The sequence below is a fragment of the Bos taurus genome, chromosome 7 (genome assembly GCF_002263795.3).
Source record: "Bos taurus isolate L1 Dominette 01449 registration number 42190680 breed Hereford chromosome 7, ARS-UCD2.0, whole genome shotgun sequence".
NCBI classification, from domain to species: domain Eukaryota; kingdom Metazoa; phylum Chordata; class Mammalia; order Artiodactyla; family Bovidae; genus Bos; species Bos taurus.
Genome location: NC_037334.1, coordinates 81223917 through 81237432, shown reverse-complemented (window position 1 = coordinate 81237432; position 13516 = coordinate 81223917). Strand labels below are relative to the sequence as shown.

The window sequence follows — 13516 nt, the reverse complement described above, 5'->3', positions numbered from 1 at the left end:
CAGCACAGTATTCTGGGAGCCTGTCCCAGAGCAGTCAGTCCCTTACTCCATCCATTGAGGCACCTGGAGCCCTGCTCCATCATGACCTAGCCCTAGGGCTTTTTTGCCTTCAATGAGCCACAAGAAACCCTAACAGCAAGAAGATACTGAATTCCCAATCAGGGAAACAGCTGGCACAGGGTATCCTCAGGTGACAGGCATGGGGCGCTAGTGTCCATGGGCTCCTCACTTCTAAATGCTCAGAACCCAGCTGTCCAACAAGAAGCCTTCAGCATCTGTCTATCCCTGCTCAGTCTCAGAAAGTCATCCCTGGGGCTTTATTCCCCACCCTCATTGTCTAGACTGCCAGCTGAAAGAGGACTGCGAATATCTCCTGAATCAGCCAACATCAGGTATCAGACCCAGTGTCGCATAAAAAGGTCAAGATGAAAAAGCAAACGGTCACTCTTCCATGACATCGCCTCTTCTCTATAAGCCACTGAGGTCACCAAGACAGGCTGCTTACATGAAACTCGAACCCACCATTCTCATCTTGGAGAAATTGACGAGGCCTTCCTCGGTAAAGTTTGGTGTTCCTTCTTCAATGAACGCCAGGTCTGTCAGGTACATCCCCAGATAAGGAACAGCCGGGGGGTTACAACTGGAAGAACAAGAGGCACTGTTCACAAGCTCATTCACACAGGTGTCCACCCACCTCCCCCGTTTCAACAGGAAGCAGCTGCGCTGCTCCCCTCCTGAAGAAAAAAACTCTTTTAATCCCATTTTCAGAAGCATGCTCATAATATGCAGAGGTTTAATTATGTCTTACAATAGAGTGTGATACAACATCACAGCTCATGCTTTACTATGTGTTTGAGACAGTGGTACTTCAAACCACAGGATGTCTTATAGACAAATACAAAACATGTGCTAATGGGACTTGCTTGTAGCATTGGCCTGCAGTGCTTGTCAAATGGCCACACCGTTAGGGATGTAAAAGCATGTAGGAAACCCCATGCCCTCACCTCATTTAAGTGCAAACATTCAACCTTGAAGAAGTGGGTGGAAAAATCAATGTGACTAGAACTTGTAAAACTTGTTTTCTGTTTTAGTTAGTATTTAAATGTCTTAGAAGATAGAGATTAATATCACACCTGCACACTAAAGTGAGACCTTCTTTGTTTGGAAGGTGCATTCTCAGAGTCTAGAGGTTGAGAACACGGCCTTTTAATCCAGGGGAAACTGAGTTTGAGTCCCCACTTGCCTACTTCCTAAGTGGTGGTGGGCAAACTCTCTGAACTGCAGCTTCCTTGTCTGTAAAATGGAGACAATGAAACTTTTATCTCTAGTTTTCTATGAGGCTTAAATAAAACACATCAAGCACTTAGCATAGAGTCTATCATTTATTCAATCTTCAGTAAATAGTTCTTATATTATCATTGTTACTTTAAGTCTTTCTTTCCATCATGGCATCACAGGACAAAATTTTCCAGAGTAAGTGAAGTCCATGTGGCAGGTCATAAGAAAACTAATTGCAGGAGGATATCCTCTGTTCTCCCTCCCTCTCTCTCTCTGTATGTCTGAAGAACAAGAAAAGGATCCAGCAACAAAAAGCCAAAAATAAAAAACAAAAGCAACAGGGACTGGAATATTCAAATAAAGAATCACAGGAAATCACTGTATTTAGATTAGGAAATACCAAATAAAGAAACTTTTTATAGTAAAATATAGTAAGATTTACTGTGGTGACATTTTCTTCTTATTTGGAATGCTCTGCATACCATGAGTATATCCATGACACTCACTACATGCGTGGTATTCCAAATGAAAAGGCAAGTCAGAAAAACACCTGATGATAGAAGCTGTGTCCCATTTGGTTTTCTTTTCAAAGCAAAGTATGAGGTAGGCCACTATTTGTATACTGTAAAAATTATATAAATACACTTCTGAATTATGAATAATTTAACAAAATAGACATACTTTTTAAGGGTTTCTCTGAGGTTTTTAAATCTTCCTTCAGACGAAACAGTCTTCTGAAGCTTGTCCATTAGAGCTTTTGTCTAGAAGGAAACAAATAACTTAGTATGTCATGAAAATACCCCTATGGTTTGATAAGGTTGTGAGTTACCGAAAGTTGCTCAATTCTCTTCTACAGTGGCAGGTACGACGACATGATATGATTTTCAAAGTATGGAGATGTACTTAAATTTCACTTGTTAAAAAAGAACATGGGACAATACTAACTCTTTTTAAAAAAATTAATACTAATTTTTTAAATACATTTAAAAGAGAGAAAATGTATAGAAAAGAAAAATTGTAATGCATGGGAAACTTAGGAACTTAAAGACCTAAAAAGAACATACCACATAGGGGATCTTAAAGAGAGGTCCTGTGTCAGGGGGTTTTCATGATGAATCTTTCTGACTGTTAATTTCCAAGTCATCCAAGCACATATTATATTGCTTGGCTGCGGATTGATCAATACCCTCTAGTCCAAATCCTTTGTGTTCATCTTCATCAATTTATTAGAAAAGAATAATTAGTATTTACCAAGAAATACATTTGCTGATGACATTGGTCTAAAGTTTCTTCTAGAGAAATGGAGAATGGTAGGGTGAGCCTTGGAGATAAAGACTCACTCCTGGTATTACCCACATCCAGGCAGCTTGGTTGTGAGAAGCATCTGGAATGAAGCTGAGAGTGAGGCTCCTCAGACAACTCTGTCTCAGTCTAGAGAGGAGCTTCAAGGCACCATGAGAGCTTCCAGAGTGACTCCAACGGCTACCTTCCCATCCTGGTTCCTGAGGGCTCTGGGAAAAGACAGCCAGCATGGCTTGAACAGGGATGGAGGGTTGTGGGGGTTGGGCAGGGCTCCTGCCTGGTCCCTGGCTGGCCTTCCCTCAAAGAAGCTGCAGAAATAACTGTCCTATAGCCACAGACCAAATTTGGTGGGCTTCAGAGAACATACTCTACCAGGCCTTTTGGATGTTTCCCAGACTAGACTCAGTTCTGCAGAAAAGACAGCTACACAGCTGGTGATATTAACAAAAGCATCTGAAGCAGGGCATTTCTGCAACCAGGCCCTGCCTATGACAGGTCTGAAGCACTGGGTCCTTGAGTATGGCCCATTATTCACAAGAAAGCTGCTTTGAGTGATCTATGTATGTGACTGAAATGGTAGCTTCTATTTAATGTCTCTACAGGTAATATATTCAAATTTTAAAAAATAATTTCAACACCTGCCTTATCATCTCTATTCCATAGTCAGTTCAGTTATTCCTAACCTTGCAGCCTGCCAAAGACATGAAGATTGCTTAAGTTAACCACAGTGAAGGCCTAAAGAAGATTTAACAAGGTGCCAACTTCAGAGGAAAAAAGAAACAGAATGCAGAAAAGAATAGGCAGAGGAGTGACCTGCTGACCCTGATGAAGTGTGGCATGTATGACAAGAGAATAGGCTCTTTGCATCCAGTGCCCAATGGCTGAGGCAACCACTGCCTTTGGTTCAGTTCAGTTCAGTTCAGTCGCTCAGTCGTGTCCGACTCTTTGCGACCCCATGAATCGCAGCACGCCAGGCCTCCTTGTCCATCACAAACTCCCAGAGTTCACTCAAACTCATGTCCATCGAGTCGGTGATGCCATCCAGCCATCTCATCCTCTGTCGTCCCCTTCTCCTCCTGCCCCCAATCCCTCCCAGCATCAGAGTCTTTTCCAATGAGTCAACTCTTCGCATGAGGTGACCCAGCCATGACAAAGGCATCAGTGTCCAGGTTTTGGATTCTGATATAGCTTTTTGAAGTCTATTTAAAAAATAGTATTCCAATACCAATTTGTCATAAAATCTCTCAAAAACTAGGAAGAGAGGGTAGCTTACTCAACTTTATAAAAAAGCATTTACAAAAAAACATATAGTTAATATTGTCCTTAATGGTGAAAAACTGAAAGCTTTCACCCCAAGGTTGAGAATACTAATGAATATTCTTCTTACTATCATATTCAACATAGCATTGGAAAGTCTAGCCAGAGCAAGAAGGCAAGAAAAGGAAATAAAAGGCATATAAATTGGAAATAAACAACTGACATAACTGCCTATGTAGAAAATCCCACGGAATCTATGGAAAAGTCCCAAGGAATAACAGTGAGTTCAGCAACATTACAGATATAAGAACAGAGGAAAATCAATTACATTTGTATATATTAACAATGAATACATGGAAACCCAAGTTAAAACCACAATTACATTTAAAATATCTCCAATGAAAATGAAATATTTAGACATAAATCTAATGAAATATATACAGGACTTATATGCTGGAGATTTCAAATGTTGATTTAAGAATTCAAAGAAAATCTAAAGACTATTGAGAAAAATTGTGTTTATGGACTGGAAGAGTCAATATAGTAAAGATGTCAATTCTCCCAAAATTGACTGATTTAATGGAAGGACTGATGCTGAAGCTGAAACTCCAATACTTTGGCCACCTCATGCAAAGAGTGGACTCATTGGAAAAGACTGATGCTGGGAGGGATTGGGGGCAGGAGGAGAAGGGGACGACAGAGGATGAGATGGCTGGATGGCATCACCGACTCAAAGGACATGAGTTTGGGTGGACTCTAGGAGTTTGTGATGGACAGGGAAGCCTGGCATGCTGCGATTCACGGGGTCGCAAAGAGTCGGACACGACTGAGTGACTCTGAACTGAACTGAACTGAATGGAATTCCAATGGAAATCTCAGCAAAGTTTTTAAGACACAGTTTTTATTCTAAAATGTATATGAAGGTCACAGCATTTAGGGTAGCTAAAATTTTGAAAGAGAAAAATAAAATGAGAGGAGTCTAGAAAGAACTCAAAGATAAAAAAACCCAAAGAACCTAATTAAAAACGGATCTGAAAACATGAACAGACATTTTGCTGAAGATGCAAACAAGCACGTGAAAAGATGTTTACCATTATTAGCTGTTAGCAAATGCAAATTAAAACAGTGATGAAATATCAAAACGGCTAAAATTAAAAACAGTGACAGCACCAAGTGCTGACAAGAATGTAGAGAAACTGGTTCATTCATACCTTCTTGAGAGGAATGTAAAATGGTACAACCTCGCTAGAAAAGACTCTGGCAGTTTCTTATGAAACTTAATGCACAATTACCATATGATCTAGCTACTGCACTCTATGGCATTTATCCTAGAGAAATGAAACGTTATAGTCACACAAAACCTATACATGAATATTCACAGCAGCTTCATTTGTAATAAAATGAAAGTGAAGTCGCTCAGTCGTGTCCAACTCTTGCAACCCCATGGACTGTAGCCTATCAGGCTCCTCTGTCCATGGGGTTTTCCAGGCAAGAGTGCTGGAGTGGGTTGTCATTGCCTTCTCCAGGGGATCTTCCCGACCCAGGAATCGAACCCAGGTCTCCCACATTGCAGGCAGACGCTTTACCGTCTGAGCCACCAGGGAAGCCTCATTTGTAATGCTATACTAAGTCACTTCAGTTGTCTCCGACTCTGTGCGACCCCATAGACGGCAGCCCACCAGGCTCCCTCGTCCCTGGGATTCTCTAGGCAAGAACACTGGAGTGGGTTGCCATTTCCTTCTCCAATGCATGAAAGTGAAAACTGAAAGTGAAGTCGCTCAGTCGTGTCCGACTCTTAGCAACCCCATGGACTGCAGCCCTCCAGGCTCCTCCGTCCATGGGATTTTCCAGGCAGGAGTACTGGAGTGGGGTGCCGTTGCATTTGTAATAGCTAAAACTAAAAACAACCCAGATGTTCTTCAAGGGGTGAATGGTTAAACCAAATAAGGAACTAAGTACTGATATGTGTAAAACTTGAACAGATCGCAAAGGAGTTACGCTGAATAAAAAAAAAGGCAATCTCAAAATGTCATATACTATATGATTCCATTTATATAACATTTTTGAAATGACAAAATTATAGAGATGGAAAACAAATCTGTGGTTGCCAGGAGTTAGGGAGCGAGAGGGAGGAAGGTGGTTGTGGCTATAAAAGGGTGGCAGGAGGTATCCTGGTGATAGAACTGTTCAGTCTCTTGACTGTAGTGAATCTACCCCTGTAATAAAGGCACGTAAAACTAAACACACACATGTACACACATGCGCGAGTACAGGTGGAACAAATGAAGTCTGAATAAGGCTGGTGGATGGTACGAATGGTTAAGTTTGCGGTTGTGATACTGTCTCTAGTTACACAAGATGTAACCATTGGGGATACTGGGTGGAGGGTGGAGGGGATTTCTACTACTTCTTACAATTGCATATGAACCTACAAAGATCTCAACATTAAAAGTTTTTTTTTAAACAGTTTTTAAAAAAGCTGTGGATATTATTTGCAAGGCTTTTTTCATAGAAGAAGAGTCTGCTAGTTCTAGGGGCCAAATTTGAGATTCTCAAAGCACTCCATTTTTACTAAGGAATGGTGGGGAAGGGAATAAAAGATATAGCTTAGGCTTGGTTTCTTGCTATACAGGGAGGAATTTAAAAGGCTTGGAGAGAGAAAAGAAGATAGAATAGAGTAAGAAGTGGTGTCTCTGAGAGGGGACTGAACTCTCAGGAGCAACAGAAACCAGATAGTTTTGAGGAAATGTCACAGAATATATGCTCTTCTTCCTGCCTGAAACCCTGGAGGTGGGCGCCCTGAAGACGCCCCTCACCAACTCTAGGCAACCACAATTAGGCGTGCATAGTGGTCTGTGGAAGAAGGATATGCAGAGAGGCCCTGGCAAGACACTCCTAGCCTCTGGTACCCACAGAACACAGAGGAGCCTAGAAAATTCCCCCAACACCCTTTGAGAGGGTCAAACAAGTTATTTATTAATTGTAAAGAAGAGTTAGCCTGCCCACCAGGGATCAGCAAGGGGAAGGGCAGCCTGTAGTAGAGGTGATACACACCCCACCTCAGAGAATCAGCAGCGCCAGTGAGAGCTGAGATGAGATCAGCCAAGCTCCCTGGGGCATGCTCCTGATGGGGTAGGCTTGCCATCCGAACACCAGGCACAGGCAATTCACAGTGGCTTGTACCCAACAGGAAACCAGCGGGGGCACACAGCCTCCCACGAGCCCAGAGAAGCCCTCCCCAACACCCGACATCCACGGACACCATGGCGAAGACCAGGAGGAAAATGGTGATGTCACTCGAATCTTCAAATTATCCGAATGAAAGCAAAAAGCATGAGCAAGCTGAGCCCAATTAAGAGAAAATTAAGAAAGTTATATCCCTTCACATCCATGTCATTATGCAACAACCTGACTACAAGAATGACAAATAAAAAAGGTGAACACACAGGCCCTCGGTCCCTGGTCTCTGGCCCTAAGGTACTTGTACCTTTACTTTGAGGGACGAAGAATGGATCCAGAGACATCACTGTGCTCACCCGGAGTCAACGTGCCCTCCCTAAACAATTCAGTGAACAGCTCCTAACTGTCAACCACAGTGTCTGAAGATGTCCCCAAACACGTTATAATGAATATTTTGGTTTGTATTTCCCCTCCTTAAATTAACCATTTAGAAACGCGCATGAGAGGAATCAATTACGTGGTAAGAACACAGTAATCACCCATGTTGGCACTTTCTTTGCCAATGGAGCTGCTCATTTCAGCTAATTATTTCCTAATCAGTAATATTTATCTTGGCGCTGGTCTCCCAGACTCTCCTCCCCCGGCGGCGGGAGGTGCCGCCCGCCGGCGCTCACCTGCTTGGACACCTTGGCCCAGGTCTTCTTCAGCCGGTAGATGGCACTTCTGTTTAAGGCTGAGGTGATCTCCAGCACGCCGTTGTAATTGTGCAGGCACCGGCAGATGTCCGCCACCGCCACCCACTTCTCGATGGTGTTGGCTCGGGAGGTGACATCCGCGTAATTCATGATCTGGGAGGCCACCAGGTTACTCATCTGAGACAACGGAAAAGCCGAGAGAGGCCAGCTAAGAGCCAAAGCCATTCATGCAGGGACAGTACCCGAATCATCTACAGCAACGTCAGGAAAGCGAGGGGCAAGGGATGCAAGGTCACGGTTCATCTTTGTTTCTGAGTGGCTTAACTGAGTTTTATTTTTTCAATGAAAGGTATTAATGTATAAGTGTTTATTAATGTATATTTTCCTCAGGAGGAGGTACGACAGAATTTGCCCTGAGTGAACTGACAAGTACGTATTTGTGATTTCTCCTTTGGGACATGGTCCGTTGTAGATCCAGATTCTGAAGAGACTAAAGTTTGTAATAATAACATTATTATTATTAACATTATTAACAGTAATCATGCTCATTCTGAGAGTGAAGAAAGGAACTGTTTGGGATAATCTTGATGGGGGAAGAGGTGGTTTTTGTTAATCAGTAATTTTGATGAAGAAGTCATTTCCAAAAATTATTGAAAGAAAGGCATAGGATGAGCTATTCCCCTGAGGAATGGCAGCCTTTGCAGATCAGAGGTTTCAATTCTTGGGGCCTCTCCCCATGTTCCCTGGGTCCCAACAACGTGGGGATAGTCACTCTAGAAACCTCAACCATCACAGAGAAAGAAAACACGTTTCCCTCCAATCAAATCAAATTCTAACCTACCAACTCTCAAACCAGAAACGCTTCGTGCAGGGGAAGAGAACATTTTCACCTTCTTGCTGATTTTTGTTTTCCACCAGCAGTGAAAGGGACCTACAGTTTCAAAGCTAAGTGCTATAACTCTAATAGTTAAGTGCAAGTGCAAGTCGCTCAACTGTGTCTGACTCTTTGCGACCCCATGGACTTTATAGTCTATGGAATTCTCCAGGCCAGACTACTGGAGTGGGTAGCCTTTCCCTTCTCCAGGGGATTTTCCCACCCTCGGGATTGAACCCAGGTCTCCTGCATTGCAGGTGGATTCTTTACCAGCTGAGCCACAAGGGAAGCCCAAGAATACTGGAGTGGGTTAGCCTATCCCTTCTCCAGTGGATCTTCCCAACCTGGGAATCAAACCAGGGTCTCCTGCATTGCAGGCGAATTCTTTACCAACTGAGCTATTAGGGAATCCCCTATTAGTTAAAGCCAAGAGAAAAAAGAGGCACCTTAAGATGCTTAAGACTTAGAAAATGGAAAGGAAAAGGATAGAATTGGATTGATAACTAACAAGAGGAATAAAAGATCCATAATCTCCTATCCATACACTAAATCTGATGAGTACACCCATTCTTTGATAATTCCATAGGTATTTTAGGTGATGGGCTTCGCAGGTGGCTCAGTGAATTAAAAAAAAAAAAATCCATCTGCCAAAAGAGGAGATGCAGGTTCAATCCTGGGTTGGGAGAATCCCCTGGAGAGGGGAATAGCAACCCACTCCAGTATTCTTGCCTGAGAGATCCCATGGACAGAGGAGCCTGGTGGGCTACAGTCCTTGGGGTTGCAGAGAGTCAGAGACATGACTGAGCCCAAACACGAGCATCTTAGGTCACAGGGCCTCCACGTGTGCATATTCATTGATAAGTTATTTTGTAATGAGCACCTACTAAGGACTAGGCATTCTTATAGGTTGTGAGAACAGGAAAAACAAATAAATCAGTCTCCCTGACCTTAGGGTGCTGGGCCTGGTTAGGCCTGGTTAGGAGGGAAGGTGAGGGGAAGTCAGACAGACTCAAGTAAATATCACACAGTGAGATGCAAAGCTAAGGGTGGGGGTGGGGGCAGCTTGAGAATTGGAGGCAGCGTGGGACAGATGCTGGCTTCTGGAAACAGGTCACGCCCGCCCTGGCCCTGAACCCTGAAGGAGGAGTAGGAGGAGCCACTGTCTCCCATCCAAGCATCTGCAAAGGGACAGGGAGAGAAGGTGTGGTGGCGTGGGGGACCTGGCCGGACAGTTGTGTGAGGAGCTTGGGGGACCGTGAGAGACAAGGACGACAGGTGGGCGGGCTCCTGCAGGCCGGGCTGAGAGGCTGCGGCCAAATCAAGAAGACGAGAGGAAAGGCCATGGACAAAATGTCATCACAGACAGGACTACAATTCGATGGGTCTTAGAAGTTATTTCTGTGACACTGTGTGAAGAAAGGGTTGGGTGGCAGCGAGATGGCGTGGGGGTGGGGATTGGTGGGTTAGGAGCTCATGGAGAAGAGAATGAAAGGCCAGATCAAGGTTATGGCCATGGGAAAGGAGGGGAAAGAAGGGTCTGAAACATGGGTAGACTTAGGGCTCACTGGTGTCCTGAGGGGTGAGCAGGGTGGGGAAGACCCCAAGGTTGAGTGAGTGAGTGGCTGGCAGGGCCATCACCCATGGCCAAGGATACAGAATAAGATGAAAAAGTGGGTTTGGCAGGTCTGGGAAGGGCTGGTGATGAGTTCTACGTGCAGTCTGGACACAGTGGCCAATCACGTTATTTTAAGTAGAGACTTGTGGGTCTGGAGCCTGGCACACACAGTCTGGGACCCACGATCTGAACCTCTGATTTAACAGGCATTACATCCCAAGTGTATGTACAACACAGGCAAAAAAAAAAAAGGTTTATGGTCCACAGCAGGGCCTCTGTTTCTCAGAGAGTGATCCAAACCGGGCATGTGTCCTATCCTTTAGGAAGCAGCTGCATTGATGCTTATTATGTGATAACATCTAATACACATGTACCCTCAGAAAACAGAAAAACTGTACTGAGGATTTGTACGGTTTTGTATTTTGATTCTGAATCATTTACTAATTTACCTACAGGGTCCCTGGCAGTCTTTTTTTTTTTTTTTAATTATCATTATCCCTTTTACTATAGTTTAGTAGAATTGACACGGTAGCCTTCCCTTTGCCCGCATAGACCTGAAGATACTCCAACATCTGTGGTTCTTCCACGGGACTAAGACCATTAGAACAGCACCAACAGGTAGTTGGAGGGTATAAAAGCAACTCCGCCTTACTGCTGCAGAAGAATAGAGGAGATGAACCGACAGCTGGTAACCACTGCACACAGCCTCAGAAGCACTGTGATTATGCTCAAAGAGGTCCCTTCCCACCCTGGAATGTACTGAACTGATCGTTCAGTAATAATGAAGAAGAGCTGTACCAAAACAGCCTTACTATCACCAGCACCACCAGGGGCCTGTGACAAAGTGCAGTCAGAATTAGTCGATCTATGACCATGAAGTAATGATGACCATGATAAAAATAACAGCAACGACCTATGCTTGAGAGTCCCTTGGGCTCCAAAGAGATGAAACCAGTCAATCCTAAAGGAAATCAACCCCAAATATTCATTGGAAGGACTGATGCTGAAGCTGAAGCTCCAGTACTTTGGGCACTTGATGTAAAGAGCTGATTCATCGGAAAGGACCCTGATACTGGAAAAGATTGAGGGCAGGAAAAGAAGCAGGTGGGAGAGGAGGTGATGGTTGAATGGCATCACTGACTCAGTGGACATGAATTTGAGCAAATTCTGGGAGATACTGGAGGACAGAGAGCCTGGAAGGGTACAGTTCATGAGGTCACAAAGAGTTGGACACAACTCAGCAACTGAGCAACACCACCTATGCATCACTAAGCATTCATGGGATGTGTGTACCATCAAAGTGAACCTTTAGGACTGAAAGGTAACTGGAAGTTATCACATCACTGTGAACTCATAGAAGAGATTAAAGCTTATTTTTTAACATTCCATCAATTTTGTTGAAGTGAGTGGCAGACTTCCTTTAATTTAGAGAAGGAGTCTGAAGACCCTGATACTCATCTTCCTATAACACTCCCGCCCAAGGTTTCATTGTTATGGTTACTCACATCATTGAAGTGTTGGCTGGTTTTCATAATGTATGGTGTTCTTTCATTTTTATCCAGCTTCATCCACCCCTGCCCAAGAAATTCTCTGAAAGTTCAAAGCAAAACACAAAATCAATTAAGTTTTTTAAGGGTATCTAGGGTCCTGAATATCTATTATGAATATTATATAAATTAAACTTGACACTGCTCAACTGCTGCTGCTTCATCTCAGATGAATTTTAGCCCAATTCTACTGTTTCACCACTGGATGCCAAAAAGAAAGAGATTTTTCGGTTTTCAGCTTTCTCTTATAAATGTTTGGAGTGAGTGAGTGATAGTCAGTCGTGTCCAACTCTTTGCAACTTCATGGACTGTAGCCCGCCAGGCTCCTCTGTCCATGGGATTCTCCAGGCAAGAATACTGGAGTGGGTTGCCATTTCCTTCTCCAGGGATAAGTGTTTGCAACTGTGTCCTTATTAGGATCATAATAAAGGCTTCTCTGAAATTGGAAAACAAAGACAAGAGGAATAAAGAGGCTAAGTACTAACTCAGAAACCAAGACCATTTCCCCTGGATCAGCTTAAAAAATCTTAAGGCTTAGCAGAAGGCTCAAAAAATTCATCACTACCAAAAATATTAATCAGCAACAGCATGTTTTCCTCCACTTTGTTCTGACATTCTCCAGGAGAATGTCAATTCCACAGGCAGGGACTTTCCTTTGCTCTCCCCAGAGCCCAGAACAGTCCACGTGGGAAGGGCTAAAAGAACAAACACCAGTGTTAGCACTTTGCAGCCTGGTCATTTGAGGAAGGCAGTTATGGCAGGGGGAGCTCAGCCTGGTGGAAAGTCTGTCTTCGAAATAACATTCCCGCTCCTTCATTTCATTCATGAGCAGGTCCCGGGATCACAGCAAGCAAGGGACAATCAAGCTGGAGCATACAGGAATTATTTTGTCAAGGCACTACCAAAAATAACTTAAAAAGAAATTACTCTGACACATTCTCAATCCAGAAATGTTGACTGAGTCCCTAGGCAACGACCTTTGTCCCGTGATGTAGACGGTACTACTGTTCCCGTCCTGCAAGGCCGTTGTATACAAGATGTGCTAACTCCATGGAGGAAAATAACTGGTACATGTTCACAGCAGCACAGAGGGGACAGGAGGAGAGGTGAGATGCATCCCAGGAAGAGACCACAACACAGTCAACCACAAAGGTCCAGGCTTTGCTCTTTCTCCTCCTCCATAGAGGTCATGCCCCGTCCCTCCTGAATCCTCATTGCACAGAAGGGTTGTCAGGAGGAAGGCGAAGAGGCTCCTAACTCAAGTCATCAAATAGTTAATGGGTTCATTTGTTCGGCCATGGGGCCACATTCCTTTTTTTAAATGGCAGATGCTATTTAATTATTTTTATTGGGGTATAGTTGCTTCGCGATGTGTTAGTTTCTGCTGTACAACGTAAGTGAATACGTATATTCAGCTGTATGTATACATACAAGCCCGCCCTCCGGGACCCCCTCCCCACCCACCCCACCCCTCTAGGTCATCACCGAGCACTTAACTGAGCTCCCTGTGCTATACAGCAGGTTCCCCTAGCTCTCTGTTATACACATGGCAGAACATATGTCAGTCCCAATCTCCCAGTTCATCCCCCTCCCCTCTGGGTCCATGTCTGTTCTCCGTACCTGCGTCTCTATCTCTACCCCCCAAATAAGTTCACCTGTACCATTTTCCTAGATTCCACATATATGCATTAATATATGATATCTGTCTTTCTCTTCCTGACTTACTTCACCCTGTCACGGATAGGTCTACAAGTGCTGAAAGAGGAGG

At 43.9% G+C, this 13516-nt stretch overlaps 1 protein-coding gene across 2 annotated transcripts in view; it reads right to left on the bottom strand.

The window, feature by feature from the left end:
- RASGRF2 (Ras protein specific guanine nucleotide releasing factor 2) overlaps positions 1 to 13516 on the bottom strand; it is a 265280-nt gene that overhangs the window by 8619 nt on the left and 243145 nt on the right. For both annotated transcript variants that reach the window (XM_002689373.7, XM_024995302.2), the window contains exons 22-25: positions 11707 to 11791; positions 7692 to 7889; positions 1960 to 2039; positions 523 to 640 (exon numbers count right to left, since the gene is read on the bottom strand). In XM_002689373.7, the coding sequence (XP_002689419.4) occupies positions 523 to 640; positions 1960 to 2039; positions 7692 to 7889; positions 11707 to 11791 (481 nt within the window). The remainder of the gene's footprint in view (positions 1 to 522; positions 641 to 1959; positions 2040 to 7691; positions 7890 to 11706; positions 11792 to 13516) is intronic.